Here is a 13,747-nt window from a genome sequence, read left to right as displayed (position 1 = left end):
CCATATGACCTAAATAAGGTTCTGATGGAACACAGCAATGCCTTTTCATTTACATATGGGTCAGGACTGCTTTTATATAACAGATGGTAGGGCCTGCAAGCTTGAAATATTTACTCTTTTGCCCTTTTATTTAAATGTTTGCAGATCCCTCCTCTAAACAGTAGGAATTTCATGTAAAATTGTGTTAGCTCCAGGGCGGAACACCTGTCAATCATCAACATAATTTCTATATATAATCCCATTACAGCACTGTCATTAAAAATTTCCTTTATAATCTAGTTTACTTGACTTGAGTCATTATAGTATTTTAATGTAAAGTTGGGGGAGAGGTTTGCAGGTTCTTTTGTAGTTTATTTCTCTTCCATTTCCAGAAGTAAAATTCCTTCATTCAAAAATATTTACTGAGCATTATTACCACATGCTAGGCCTAAGTGCTGATTCAACCACTGACAAACTAAAAAAATTTCTGTCCTCACAACGCTTACATTCAAAAAGGAATGTAAGACAAATATAAAACAAAACGAGGCAAAATTTCATTGTGATAAGTGATTAAAAAGTAGTAAAAGGCTGAGATTGAAAATAAAGGAAGACATACTTTTTCATATTTTAGTCAAGAAAAACATTTCTAGACAGAAAATGTTTAAACAGATCTAAAAAAATGAGATAAAAAAGTCAAAGAAGAAGGGGGAAAAAAAGCACTGCAGAGAGAGGCCAGAAAGAATTTGGCATATTCAAGGAACTGAAGGAAAACCAGTATGGCCAGAACACAGAAAGAAAAGGAGAGAACTGTAGAAGATTAAATGACAAAAGCAGGCAAGGACAAGTATTTCTTGCCTGCAATAAGAAACACATCCATACCTACAAGAAATTTGAATTTAATTTTAAGTGGGGAAGGCATTAAAGAATTTTGAGCAGGGAAGTGGCATGATTTAAATTAAATTTCACAATCACGTTTGTTGCCACATAAAGAATAAACTGGAGGAAAAAATAGACGAGTTGAGTCTGGTAAAGTATTTCAGGCAAAAAATAATATAAATTGGTCAGTCCCAAAGTTTTGCAGTGGAGAGAGAAATGGACACATTTCAAAATATCTTGGTTAATGGAGTAGATGTGTATGAGGGTAGAGGGAGGAGATGAGAAAGAAGGATCACTAGAATTAACTGAGGCTTGAGCAACTGCATAACTAACAAGATTTACTAAAGGTCTGGGGCAGTCAGGTGGGAAGAGAGGAAATAGAAAATGAGAACTCCATTTTAGACATATTAACTTTGAAATATCTCTGAGAATCCATAGAGGAGAAGGGTACAAAGTATGGAACTCCAAGGACAAATATAGGCTGGAGATGTAAATTTGACAATGAAAAAGAGAAAGATTTAAAATCATATGGGGAAACGGACTTTGGCCCAGTGGTTAGGGCGTCCGTCTACCATATGGGAGGTCCGCGGTTCAAACCCCGGGCCTCCTTGACCCGTGTGGAGCTGGCCATGCGCAGTGCTGATGCGCGCAAGGAGTGCCCTGCCACGCAGGGTGTCCCCCGCGTGGGGGAGCCCCACGCGCAAGGAGTGCGCCCGTGAGGAGAGCCGCCCAGCATGAAAAGAAAGTGCAGCCTGCCCAGGAATGGCGCCGCCCACACTTCCCGTGCCGCTGACGACAACAGAAGCGGACAAAGAAACAAGACGCAGCAAATAGACACCAAGAACAGACAACCAGGGGAGGGGGTGAAATTAAATAAATAAATAAATCTTTTAAAATAAATAAATAAATAAAATAAATAAAATCATATGTATAAATTTCTAAATATCCCATTTTGTCCCAATAGCAGAAACAATAATAATAGTTTTCTTTCTTCACTTTTCTATCAGGGGAAAAAAGAAGTATCATGCACTAATTGGCAAAGGAAAAAGAAAACATGGAACTGGTAATACCAGTTGCTACCAAGCAGGGGAACTGAGAGTAGAAACAAGAGTGGGAGGAAAACTTTTTGGTCTCAGAATCCCTTTATAAGTCTTACTGAGGACCCCAAAAACCATTAATATAGTATCTCCAGTGATACTGACCATATTAAAAATTAAAATTGAAAATAATCTTAGTTTTATTAATTTTAAACTTACAAGAAACCTATTACATGTTAATATAAATTTTTAATGAAAAAAAATGCATTTTCCAAAGCAAAAAATAAGTGATGAGTGGTACTGTTTCACTTTATTGCCAATTCCTTTAATGTCTGCCTTAATAGAAGACAACTGGATTCTTATACCTGCTTCTTTATTCAGTGAATTGTAAATTGTTGTTTGTATTTGAAGTATACAAAGAAAATGCAGCTTCACACAGATAGTAGTTAGAAAAAAGGAGTATTTTAATAGCCTTTTCAGATTGTTGGGAATTTTCTTCTTTCATTCTATAGCGAAATTAAGCAAGGGTGATTTCTTAAAGGTTAGTTGCAATGTGAACTCTGAAATTATATCATTAAACTTTTTGAAATTTTTTACATTGAAACGTATTGGTCTCTCTTGCACTTTGAATGGATTCTGGACTGACCCATGATTTTGCAACACCATGCATTGGTCCTTTAAAAAATACTGATTGACAAGTTATACAGATCTTTCAAATTTTGAAATATTTCATTACACAATATCAAAAAATTGCATTTGGTAATACCACATTCTATTTCATCAGAACAGTCTTTAAGTGGCAGAGAAGAATTTTCCAAAATTCTACTTTTTATTTGAAAACTTGATTTTTTTCATTGACAACAACTAATGTCAGTTGTTTTTCTTGAAGGCACAGGCCCTTCATTTACTTTCAAGAAAATATCCAAATTGAAATAAACATAAATCAAGGTCTGTACGTCATTATTTTATGATGTTTCGTGAAAAAAAGCAACTCTTCAAATAGCTTACAACTTAAAACTATTGTGCAAATATTTGCCCTTATTTTCAAACCCTCAGGATGCATAAGTACATCATGCATAATACCATTATATCATAAAGAATATTAAAAAAAATACTCAAAATTAAGATTTAGTTAGTCATTTTTACAGTTTTATCATGGACATTTTTAAGTGGACCTGGTTTGTTCGTTTGTTTTTTACTGCAAACTACTCACAGAGTTTGGGGTCTTGATTCAGGCTAAGGTGCCAACATTTTTTACCTACCACTGCTTTTGCATCAGTGCAAATATCAAGTGAAAAAGGCAAGCACTGACTTGGTATTATTATAAAAATAATTTTTATCTCACACACCCCAATTAGAGAGCAAAGCAAGAAAGTAAGTACTAGAACCAACACAGCTCTAGGTTCTAAATAACTTCAAGTTCCTGTCAAGCAGGTAGCAAAATGGGAAAATTTTCACATTCTCTCTCAAAAATGCTGTGAGCCAAAGTTCACACACATACACCTCACATCCAATCAATAACTTCTACTAGTTCTATCTTGAAACTAGTCTGATCATGCCCCATCACTTCCACAGCTACCCCTACTTATCATCACAGCATGTTAAACTAACTCCTGCCTAACCAAGTTTCTGCTTCATATAGCAGCCAGAAGAAAACTTTTAAAATCATATCATTTCACTACTTTGTCCAAATTCTTCTAATGCTTTCCATGTTGCTCAGAGTAAAAGCCAAAATCTTTACAATGGCCTATAAAAGTTCTACACAGTTATGTTCCCATCACCTCTCAAATCTCATATCCCCTTCGACTCTCCCCACTTGCTCACTCGGTTCTAGCCACATTCACCTTCTTCCTATTCATTGAATATATCAAGCTGGCTCTCACCTCCGTACCTTTGTATTTGCTCTTCTCTCCCTAAAACTCTGTTCCATCAGGTACCTGCTTCCTTATTCTCTTTAGGTAGTTGCTCATACTTCTTTTATCATTGATGTCTTCCTTTACCAGGACCTCTATGAAATAATTACTACCTCCCTACCCTGTACTCCCAGCACTCTCGATCCTCCTTACCTTGCTTTGTTTTACTCTATAAAACCTATCCTTATCAGTAATGCCATATATTTGTTTATTGCCTGCCTCCCCCCATTAGAATATAAACTCCCTAAGAGCAGAGACTGTTTTGTTCACTGCTGTAATCCAGCACCTACAACTGTGTCTATCACATATTAGGAGCTCAGTAAATATCTGCTGAATGAATGAATGAAATGAACCAGAGTTTAAAAACAAAAAACTACAAAAAGCCAGAAGAGCAGAGTCAAAATATGTTCTTATTCTTCAAAAAGCATTTTACCTTAGGATAATGCAGGTCTCCACATGATTGTCTACAAAAGCCAACCAAAGGAATATATATACATAAGAGAATATGCAGTACACCACAGACAGTTTTATGGAATTCACTACAGTGCTGAGTAAGAGAATGCATGCACTGACATGAATAATAAACATCTATAGCCAAGAATCCAAATGCACTGAAATGAGTTTCACCAGTTTAGACTAAAGGTGACTTACAGTTGAATCAGATAAAACTAACGCTTCCATAGAATACTGGTAGTATGAATTCAAGCTTTAAATAAAATCTCAACTGAAGCCCTATCTAAACTTCAAAAACAAGAGTGGCTTCTGCTAAACGGTACCCAACACCAAAGGTGGGAGCAAGATATTTCATATTAATTGGTATTACTGTTGCATGACAATCCAGAATAAAATGTTTCCAAGTCCATTCTCCCATTCTAGACTATAATGTCTCAAGAAGCGTGTTTATAGGAAAAGATACATATTACTATATCTACTTATTTCAGTGGTTAAGTAAATAGTACAATACCATAAAAAAAGTTCATAGAAAAGCCTATGAAGTCAAGCTCAAATCTGATTCCAAATATAGAGATGACATTCTAGTTTTTCAGATAATCTTGGGATTGCAACAAGAGTAGCAAGCACAAGAACAGATGAAATTCAACTGATCCAGAGTTAAATCTCGCATATCCTGATAACAAAGACCATCATAATCTTCAAACAGAAAAAAGTCCTTTTTCCATCTTCCCATCCCCAATTTACCTACTTCAGTCTTGCTCTAAAACTGACCTCCCATCATTCCCCTGAGGAAATACATAAACAGGAACATATTGTTTGTGTGTCCAGTTCCCATCTCAATTTTCTAGGAATTACATTTTCTATTCAATTTAAGTCAATAATTTGCAAACACACACATACATAAAGCTTTTCAAACCAGAAATCACTGGAAACTGATAAAGTTAGTGGACAGTGACCTACACAGTGACCAAATTAGGATTTAATAAACTCTCAAGCTAGGTAGAATGAAGAATCAAAAACCAAGAGTATGGAAAAAATATGCCAAATGTACGCTAAGGACCATAGTTACTGGTAATAATCTGATATTATCTCATAATCTGTAACAAATGTTCCACAACAGTGTGGTACGTTGCTAAAGGGTAGTTGTATGGGAATTCTACACATGTGCATGATTGTTTTATAGGTTCACAACTTTTGTAATAAAAATATATTTTTAAAAAAAGATAAAATTTAATAAGCATAAAGTTCTGTTTTGAGGTTAAAAAATAAACACAAAAAAGGATGGAACAGAAAGAGAGTCAGTCACTAAATGTGTGCTACTTGAAAATAATGATGACAGACCCCTTCTCTTCGCTTATGAGGCTAATAAAGTTCCAGACCTAAGATTAGATCTGGGGCCCCAATGTGGCTCAGTGGTTGAGCATTGGCTTCCCACATACCAAGTGCTGGGTTCAGGTACCTCAAAAAAAAAAAAAAGAAGACATTTTAAAAAAAATTAGACCGTGGTACCATCTCAAAGGGAAGAACTGAAAAAACAGAGATTTACTAAAAGAAGATAATTAAAAATTTTATTTAGTTATTTAATGCATTCATATAATATTTACTATGTTTCAGTGACCATTCTAAACACTTTATAAACCACGTCATATGAGAAATGGATAGAGAAGAATGTTTTAACCTGAAGATAAGAAAACATGATAGCACTTGTCAACTATCTAAATGACTACCATCTGGATGAGGCACCCATTTAGTCATTCCATCACATAAAAAAGAAGTGGAACAGGCAAGTGTGAGAGATTTGGGCTCTCCAAAAATCTGTGAGTTGTTCAGTGGCAGAATTTCTCCACAAATCCTTTAGTAATGACTAAATGAGAAAATATATATAAAAGAACTTTGCCATAAATCACCACATATACATTATTAGAATTGACTTTCATGCAATACTGTAGGTTCTTATCAAAGAAATATTAAAGAGAAGTTTATCATGGGCCTTGGAATCCTAGCCATTAGTTAGATTCCTCACTTTCTGCTCATACTAAGCACATTAAGTAGGCAACTTTAGCGAAGTTTCCTTGTGTTCGTCTTTAAAATGAGGATGATAAAATGATCTACTTTGTGGGGTTGTCGTAAGAATTAAATGTAATAACACTTAAGTGTCACACTCAATAAATTATATCTATAATGTTGATGATGACCATCATTATCATGTAGAGGAAGGAATCGCTACAGTAAACGTAAAACAACGATGTGATATGATGTGGTATGATTGCACAGTTCTGCTATGCTCCTACATAAGTGTATGCTTCTGCTACACACCTACTATGTTATAACAATCCAAATACAAGCCTTTTTTTGTTGGATGCTTTTAAAACTTGTATCTTTAGTAATCTGGAAGTTAAAATGAAAAAACCTAAATAAAGTATACAGTTAGTAAAGTGTAAGGAGTAAAATAACAGGAAAATTATGATGCTATGGAGAAAAAAGGGACTGAAGAAACAGCACAATAAACAGATGGTACTCTTCACAGGAGACTTCAATGCGGGAGAATGTATATTGAGAGGAGAAAAATCCAGTTACACTTTCCAGGTATGTGAACTACTGGTTACATTCATTAGAAATATCAACAATACTAAGGCAGTTAAATACACTGTAAACATTTGGTACACCAAAGAAATTTAACAAGTGAATTTCAGTAGGTTAAGGACAAAAGGTTAAGGATATTTAGGATGTTATGTACATTGAAGAGCATTTCTACTTTAACAAATGTACTCTAAGACGTTGGATTAACAGACATGGAAAGTCCAATAATCCTGCAAGTCAACATCTTCTGTGATCAACCAAGGAAATCAATTCTAACATACTTTATTATAGTAATTTGTCAGTCATATTCACCCATCTCTTCTTTTCAAGGTACTCTCAAAAGGAACATTTTAGGGATATTTCAAGGTAATGAAACTATTTTTAAGGCAATGGTCATAATTGATAAAAGCTACTAAGCATAATGAATCTGAAAAGCTTCTGAATAAGTGACTGATAAACCTATAGCTTTAACCCATCTCCCATTAACAACTGTTTTGCAAAGAGTTAGAATAAAATTACCATCAGAAAATATTATACTTCGTATGACAATAGTAAAATAATAAAACAAAGCATATGTTGGGATGAAAATTGGGTGAAGCTTTAAGGAACTTTTTTGGGAATTTATGATAAGTGAGAAGTGTTGAAATTATCACAATATTGTAAATTCCGAAAACAAATGCAATTGTTAGAGAATTATACCAAACAATAGGAATTGAACTTATTTTTCAAATCTCAATTTTGTTCTAATTTCAGATAAGAAAAATCTGGAGTCCAAGGGAATTAAGGGAGATTATTCCACAAGCAAGTATTTCATTAATGTTACAAAGCAGAGCTATTGAAAATATATGCCAACTACCCAGTTCAAATGGCCTACTAAATGTTTAAAATAAAATCAGTGTTTAAATTAGTTTTCATTAATGTTTCTGTTGCTTAAACGTCAACTATCATTTCTGAAACAGAAAAAAACTCAGCTGATGAGTTAAGATAAAATAAAAACAAAGTCCTTCAATAACAAATAATACTATACTTTGTCACAGATGCTATGATGAAGTTATATGAAAAATCATATCACTACTTTTAGTCATAGTTATCAAAATGAGATATTACTACCGGCAATTATCTAAATAAAACAAGTAAATAACTCAAAATTCTACTTCAACAAAAATTTAGCTACTCAGAAGTCACTATAGTTGTTCTAGACATCAAATGACGACAAATTTCTGTTGTGTGGCTTTCCGAAATCAAAGCATTCTAAAGTCCATCCTAAAAGCAAACTAAATGTACTTTGTATCAAACTAAGTTTCATGCAAGCACACAAAACGAAACAGAAAACCTAATGGCAGATAGAAATTATAACCAGTAGCAGTCAAGCTGAAATCTGAGCCTAAGTAACAAAAGGAGGACACATTAAAAGTTCGAAATTAAAGATCCCACATAGTGGAAGGAAGGAGAGAAGGAAAGGAAGAGTTCCATAACCAAAATAAGAAGGCCGAGTTGGATAAGCGACAACCCAAAATTTCTTAAGTCAAAAATCAGCACACTGGTTTGAAAGATAAACCAGCTTTTCACAGGAAACTTAAGTGGACAAGAGGAAAACATTCCTTTGCACCCACAGGAACCAACCCCAGACCACTGGCATGCTATTACTGAATCCGTCAGGATTTACGGGCTTTTGGTAAAGGGGGGGAGGAAAGAAAGGTCTGTTGGAGAAGAGCCTACGATTCCAGAGGCCTGCGGAGGTACACCCGAGCTCAGAAAGAAAAGGTGAAGAGAAGCGGACACTCCTCACCGTGATTATCTTTCTGCCCGATATTGTGTGTGCGGATGAGAGAGGACAGTCTCCTCACATCCCCTTTGAAGACGCACTCGTGCACTGGGTAGTATGCGGGGCAAGTGCCTCCATCTGCGACGACAGCAGTGGGGTTGGTACCCGCTAGAGCAGCCGGGGACTGGGAGGTGGTAGTCACCGAGGAATTGTGCAGCGGCAGGACTGGGGCGCCGGGGGGATTGGAAGAGGCCGGAGCTGCCTTCAGCTGCAGCCGGTGGTGATGGTTACTGAAGATCTTATGACAGGCTTTGCCTCCCTTGCCGCTGTTGCCTATGCCAATCCTGCCTCCGGTAAAGGTGCCGCCGAGGGCAGCCGCCGCTTCCTCTTCCCCGGGCTCCAGCAGGTCCCCCTCTTCTTTACTGGGCTTATGGTCCCTCCGCAAGGAGCGAATCTTCTCCCCGGTCATCGCCGCCGCCAGCAGGGGGGGAATCCGGGAGGCTCACCGCCGGCGACGGAGCTGGTGCTGCGGCCGCACAAGGCGATTAGAGCGGCGGCCAGGAGCCTCCAGCGCAGCATGAACTCCCAGAGCGTCCCCAAGCCCGGGACAAACGCATCTCTCGGAGAAAGAGCCGGCTTTCGCCTAGGCAAGAAAGGAAGCGCACTCGCTGGGGGGAGCTAGAGCTTCAGGTGCCCCGCTGCGACCACTATCTCACACCGAAAAACAGGCCACGGCCATCTTCCCTTTACTTCTCTCGCGAGAGCTTCCCCCTAGTGAAGAGGGAGGAAACACCGCGATAAGTACGCTGGCCGCCTCCCTCCCTCGCACCTTCTATTCCCAGATAGACACTTGAGTGCCGGCTCCTCCCAGACAGCGTGTTTCCGCCACAAGCTGGACCCTACGACCCAGAAAGCAGCGTTAGAGCGGAGGCCCGCACTTCTGTGTTGGAGATGTTCTGTGCACATTACAAACAAATGACTTAAACCCTCCTGTCGCTAGGCTTCTTGTCAGTGCAGAATGATGCAACTGCACGCAGTGTTGTTACTCAGATGCAACGGACAAGCATTCAGTAAATATTTACTAAACATATGCTTCGTGCTAGTAATTTTGTAAAACGCCACACCTGACTCAAAGAGCACAGTAGAGAAGGAAGAACAGTCAGATAACTGGGTACAATATTTAACTGTGCGACTAATGAAATAGATGCAGGAGCTGATTTGCACGCACCCACGCGTGCACACACACGAGTAGATTTTAATGTTGGGTGTCAGAAAAATCATCCTAGAAGACATTAGAGACTGACGTGGGAAATCTATGCGCTGTTCAGACTGGGGCTGGAGAGGAGGGAAAGACATTCAGATTTATTTGTTGAATGAGTGAATTTCTCACCAATCTCAGAGTTAAGATATAGGTAAGGATGGGTGCTCAGGGATGGTAAACAATAATTGTGTAACTGGAATATAACACAGGACCATTTAATGGCCAACCTCAGTCCAGGTTCAAATTATAAAAAAACATATCTGACATCTGTAAAACCTTGACAAAATAATTAAAAACTGGGAAGGGAAGGGGTTGTTCAGCAAAAGGTCCTAAATATCTTCATTCATTTCTCTCTCCGAAGTCTCATTTATTCTTACAGCTGTTTATCTTAAGTATCTTCTTTCCTAAACAAACTTTATACCACTACCACCAACCCCAGAAAAAAAACTCCTCTGCGGAAACTGGCCTCTCTTCATCCTCCCTGTCACTGAGGTATTCACCTCTCTTCGTTTTTTTTTTAATAAGTTTTTAAAAAATAATTGGTTATGTGTTTTGTTTTGTTTTTTATCCCCCCTTCCCCCCCCCCGCCCCCCGTTGTCTGCTCTCTGTGTCCATTCGCTGTGTGTTCTGTGACCGCGTCTATCCTTAACAGCGGCACCAGGAATCTGTGTTTCTTTTTGTTGTCGTCTTATTGTGTCAGCTCTCCGTGTGTGCGGCGCCATTCTTAGGCAGGCTGCACTTTCTTTCGCGCTGGGCGGCTCTCCTTATGGGCACACTCCGTGCACATGGGGCTCCCCTACGTGGGGGACACCCCCAGCGTAGGGGACACCCCTGCGTGGCAGGACACTGCTTACGCACATCAGCACTGCGCATGGGCCAGCTCCACATGGGTCAAGGAGACCTGGGGTTTGAACCACAGACCTCCCATGTGGTAGGCAGACACCCTATCCATTGCGCCAAGTAGGTTTCCCCACCTCTCTTCTTAATCTATTGAAATCAATCTATTTTATTCTTTCTGTCTTTATTTTCTTTCCAATTATGTTTAAACATTACCCACTCAGCACTTCAAAGGATCCTCCTCAATCCCCTTCAGAAAGCAAGAGAGACTGAACACATATATACAACATTTTTTTCTTTCACGATAGATGATATTTTTGTTAACTCTAAGCCTGGCAGTATGCTTGGCACTTTTATATGCTGCTATCTCCTTGTGATAAGTACTATTTTTATCTTTGCTTGATGGTTCAACCCTTCTAAGCTAGGCGACATAGTCAGGTCTACCTGATTCCAGGACTAGAAAGATAAGAAAAGGCCAAATCATGCAGTACTTTGTATGTCATCTTAAAAGTTTAGACATTATCCTATAAGAATTGAATAGCCTTCAAGAGATTTTAAGCAGAGGAATAGCATGATGAGATTTGCCTTTTAGAAAAGGTGTTCCGGATATGTATCAAGAATATTGCGGGGAAGCGGATATGACTCAAGTGACTGGGCTCCCATCTACCATATGGGAGGTCCAGGGTTCAATTCCTGGGGTCTGCTGGTGAAGGTGAGCTGGCCTACAAGGCGAGTTGACTCAAGCAGAGTGCTGGCACACACAGGAGTGCTGGCCTGAGCAGAGAGCTGGCACAGCAAGATGACACAACAAAAAGAGACACAGAGGAGAGACAATAAGAGACCCAGCAGACCAGGGAGCTTAGGTGGCATGAGAGATTGAGCGCCTTGCTCCCACTCCAGAAAGTCCCAGGATCGGTTCCCAGTGCTGCTAAAGAGAAGACAAGCAGACACAGAAGAACACACAATGAATGGACACAAGAGAGCAGACAACGGGGGCGGGAGGAGGGGAAGAGATAAACAAATAAGAGTAGATTGCAAAGGGGTTACAACAGAGACAGGAAAACTAAGAGATTACTTCATAATTCAAATAATAGTAAGTGATAATATATGCATATAGGTGTGGTTGACTACACAAGCATTGCACAGACCTGACAGTGGTTATCTTTGGCAAATGGGATTGCTAAATTACATATTCTCTGTATTGCTTGAATTCCTTTATACAAAAATGAAGGACTGAGACAACCAGCAAGAGGACAGCTGAGTAAGGAGCTCCTAGAGCCACTTCATGCTACAGGCCAGTTAGCAGTCATGCAGAGCTATATAAAGCACCTGTTTGGGAGTTCCAGGAATCCAGAAGAGCATCCTGCAACATCCTTGAAAGAATGGAAGTAGGGTAAAGTCCATCTACAGAAAAGATTCCTAAGTAGGGCACTCCATACCACGTAGGCTGCTGCCCATCCTCCACTGGAGGCACAAGCCACCTCAGGAGCTATACTGTGACTGGAATTGGAAGCTCCATTTCCCAAAAATGAGAAAAAAGAGATGGTTGGGCACCAACTGCAGCTGTTGGTTAGTAAATTAAACTGGCTAAAGTATAATCCTAAGAAGAGCTAAAGTTTGAACCTGTCCAAAGCAGAAAGAGGCCTGTAGTTGCCATTTTAACTCCACCTCTGGCATGAGGGGAAGCTGGGCCATCTGAAAATCACAGTAAGATAGGAACCATCTTCTTTCCATCCAGATAGGATTACAGCTTTAGCCTAAGATCCAGCCCCACCTCCAACAGAGAGGAAGCTGGGGGGACCTTCGCCAGTCATTCCAGTAAAATACAGGCCATGCTATGGAGGCTGGTGATCATCCTAATATAGTGATACAGGCCGCCTCAGGAGCTATTCTGTGGCTGGAGTTAGAAGCTCCATTTCCCAAAAACAGGTGAGTCTTTAAGAGAGGACTGGGCACCAACTTCGGCTATTGATTAGTAAACTTGGCTGGCTAAAGTTTAACCCTAAGAACAGCTAAAGTTTGAACCTAAGGCAGAAAGAGGCCAGTAGCTGCCATTTTGACTCTGCCCCCAGCATGAGGGCAAGTGGGGCAGATGGAAGATCACAGTGACAGTAGGGACCTGCTTCTTTCCACCTAGATCAGATTGCAGCCCTAAGGTAGGTTTCAGTCCTACCTCTAGCAGGGAGGAAAACGGCAGGCCCTGCATCTCTGGGTAACTTCAGGTACATTTGGTTGACAGAGACTGAATAGTCGGAAGCCTACCAGAGCAACTGCAGTCATTTTGGGCCCACACTGCCTAGATTGCTACTCACACCTATCCATGCCCCGGCAGGGGAGGAAGAGGCATGAAGCTTCATCAGTCTCTCTGCGCAACTACATTCTAGGTCTGCATGACTTGGATTATTACACATGGCTGAGAATCTGTTCCTACCCCTGGCAAAGGAGAAAGTTGGGAGAAGCTTCATTGGTCCATGGGGCCATGCAGGAGGTTTGAGCCTCCACAACTTATAGCGCCAACTACATCTTTGGCTCCTACTACACAACCTCCCAGGAGGAAAGGGCAAGAAAGCCCTCAACTAAAGAGAGAAACTGCACCCAGAATAAATACTCTAGTAAACCAGATGCCAAGATACCAACAAAAAATTAAAATCCACACCAAGAAACAGGAAGATATGGCCCAGTTAAAGGAACAAGTAAGCCTCCAGATGACATAAAGGAGTTGAGACAACTAATCATAGATGTTCAAACACATCTCCTTAATAAATTAAATGAGATAGCTAAAGAGGTTAAGGATATTAAGATGACATTGGATGAGTACAAAGAAGAATTTGAAAGTATACATAGAAAAATAGCGGCTCTTAGGGAAATGAAAGGTGCAATAAATGAAATTAAAAATACTCTGGAATCAGCAGATTTGAGGAGGCAGGAAAGGATTGGTGAGCTTGAAGAAATGGCCTCTGAAATTGAATATAGAAAAGAACGGAAAAAATTGAACAAGGTCTAAGGGAACTAAATGACAGCAGGAGATGTGCAAACATACATGTCA

General features: G+C 39.5%; 1 protein-coding gene across 4 annotated transcripts in view; it reads right to left on the bottom strand.

The window, feature by feature from the left end:
• ANKRD13C (ankyrin repeat domain 13C) overlaps positions 1 to 9,449 on the bottom strand; it is a 140,929-nt gene extending 131,480 nt beyond the window's left edge. For 2 of the 4 annotated variants that reach the window (XM_004483709.5, XM_058303367.2), the window contains exon 1: positions 8,628 to 9,379. In XM_004483709.5, the coding sequence (XP_004483766.1) occupies positions 8,628 to 9,072 (445 nt within the window). In that variant the 5' untranslated portion in view covers positions 9,073 to 9,379. Of the gene's footprint in view, positions 1 to 8,627 lie in introns of all 4 variants that reach the window. The other 2 variants (XM_004483708.5, XM_023586137.3) reach the window with 2 other exon arrangements.
• Positions 9,450 to 13,747: the final 4,298 nt, after the last annotated feature.

The sequence above is a fragment of the Dasypus novemcinctus genome, chromosome 9 (assembly GCF_030445035.2).
Source record: "Dasypus novemcinctus isolate mDasNov1 chromosome 9, mDasNov1.1.hap2, whole genome shotgun sequence".
In the NCBI taxonomy this organism is placed as follows: Eukaryota; Metazoa; Chordata; class Mammalia; order Cingulata; family Dasypodidae; genus Dasypus; species Dasypus novemcinctus.
This window is presented reverse-complemented; position numbering and strand designations above follow the sequence as displayed.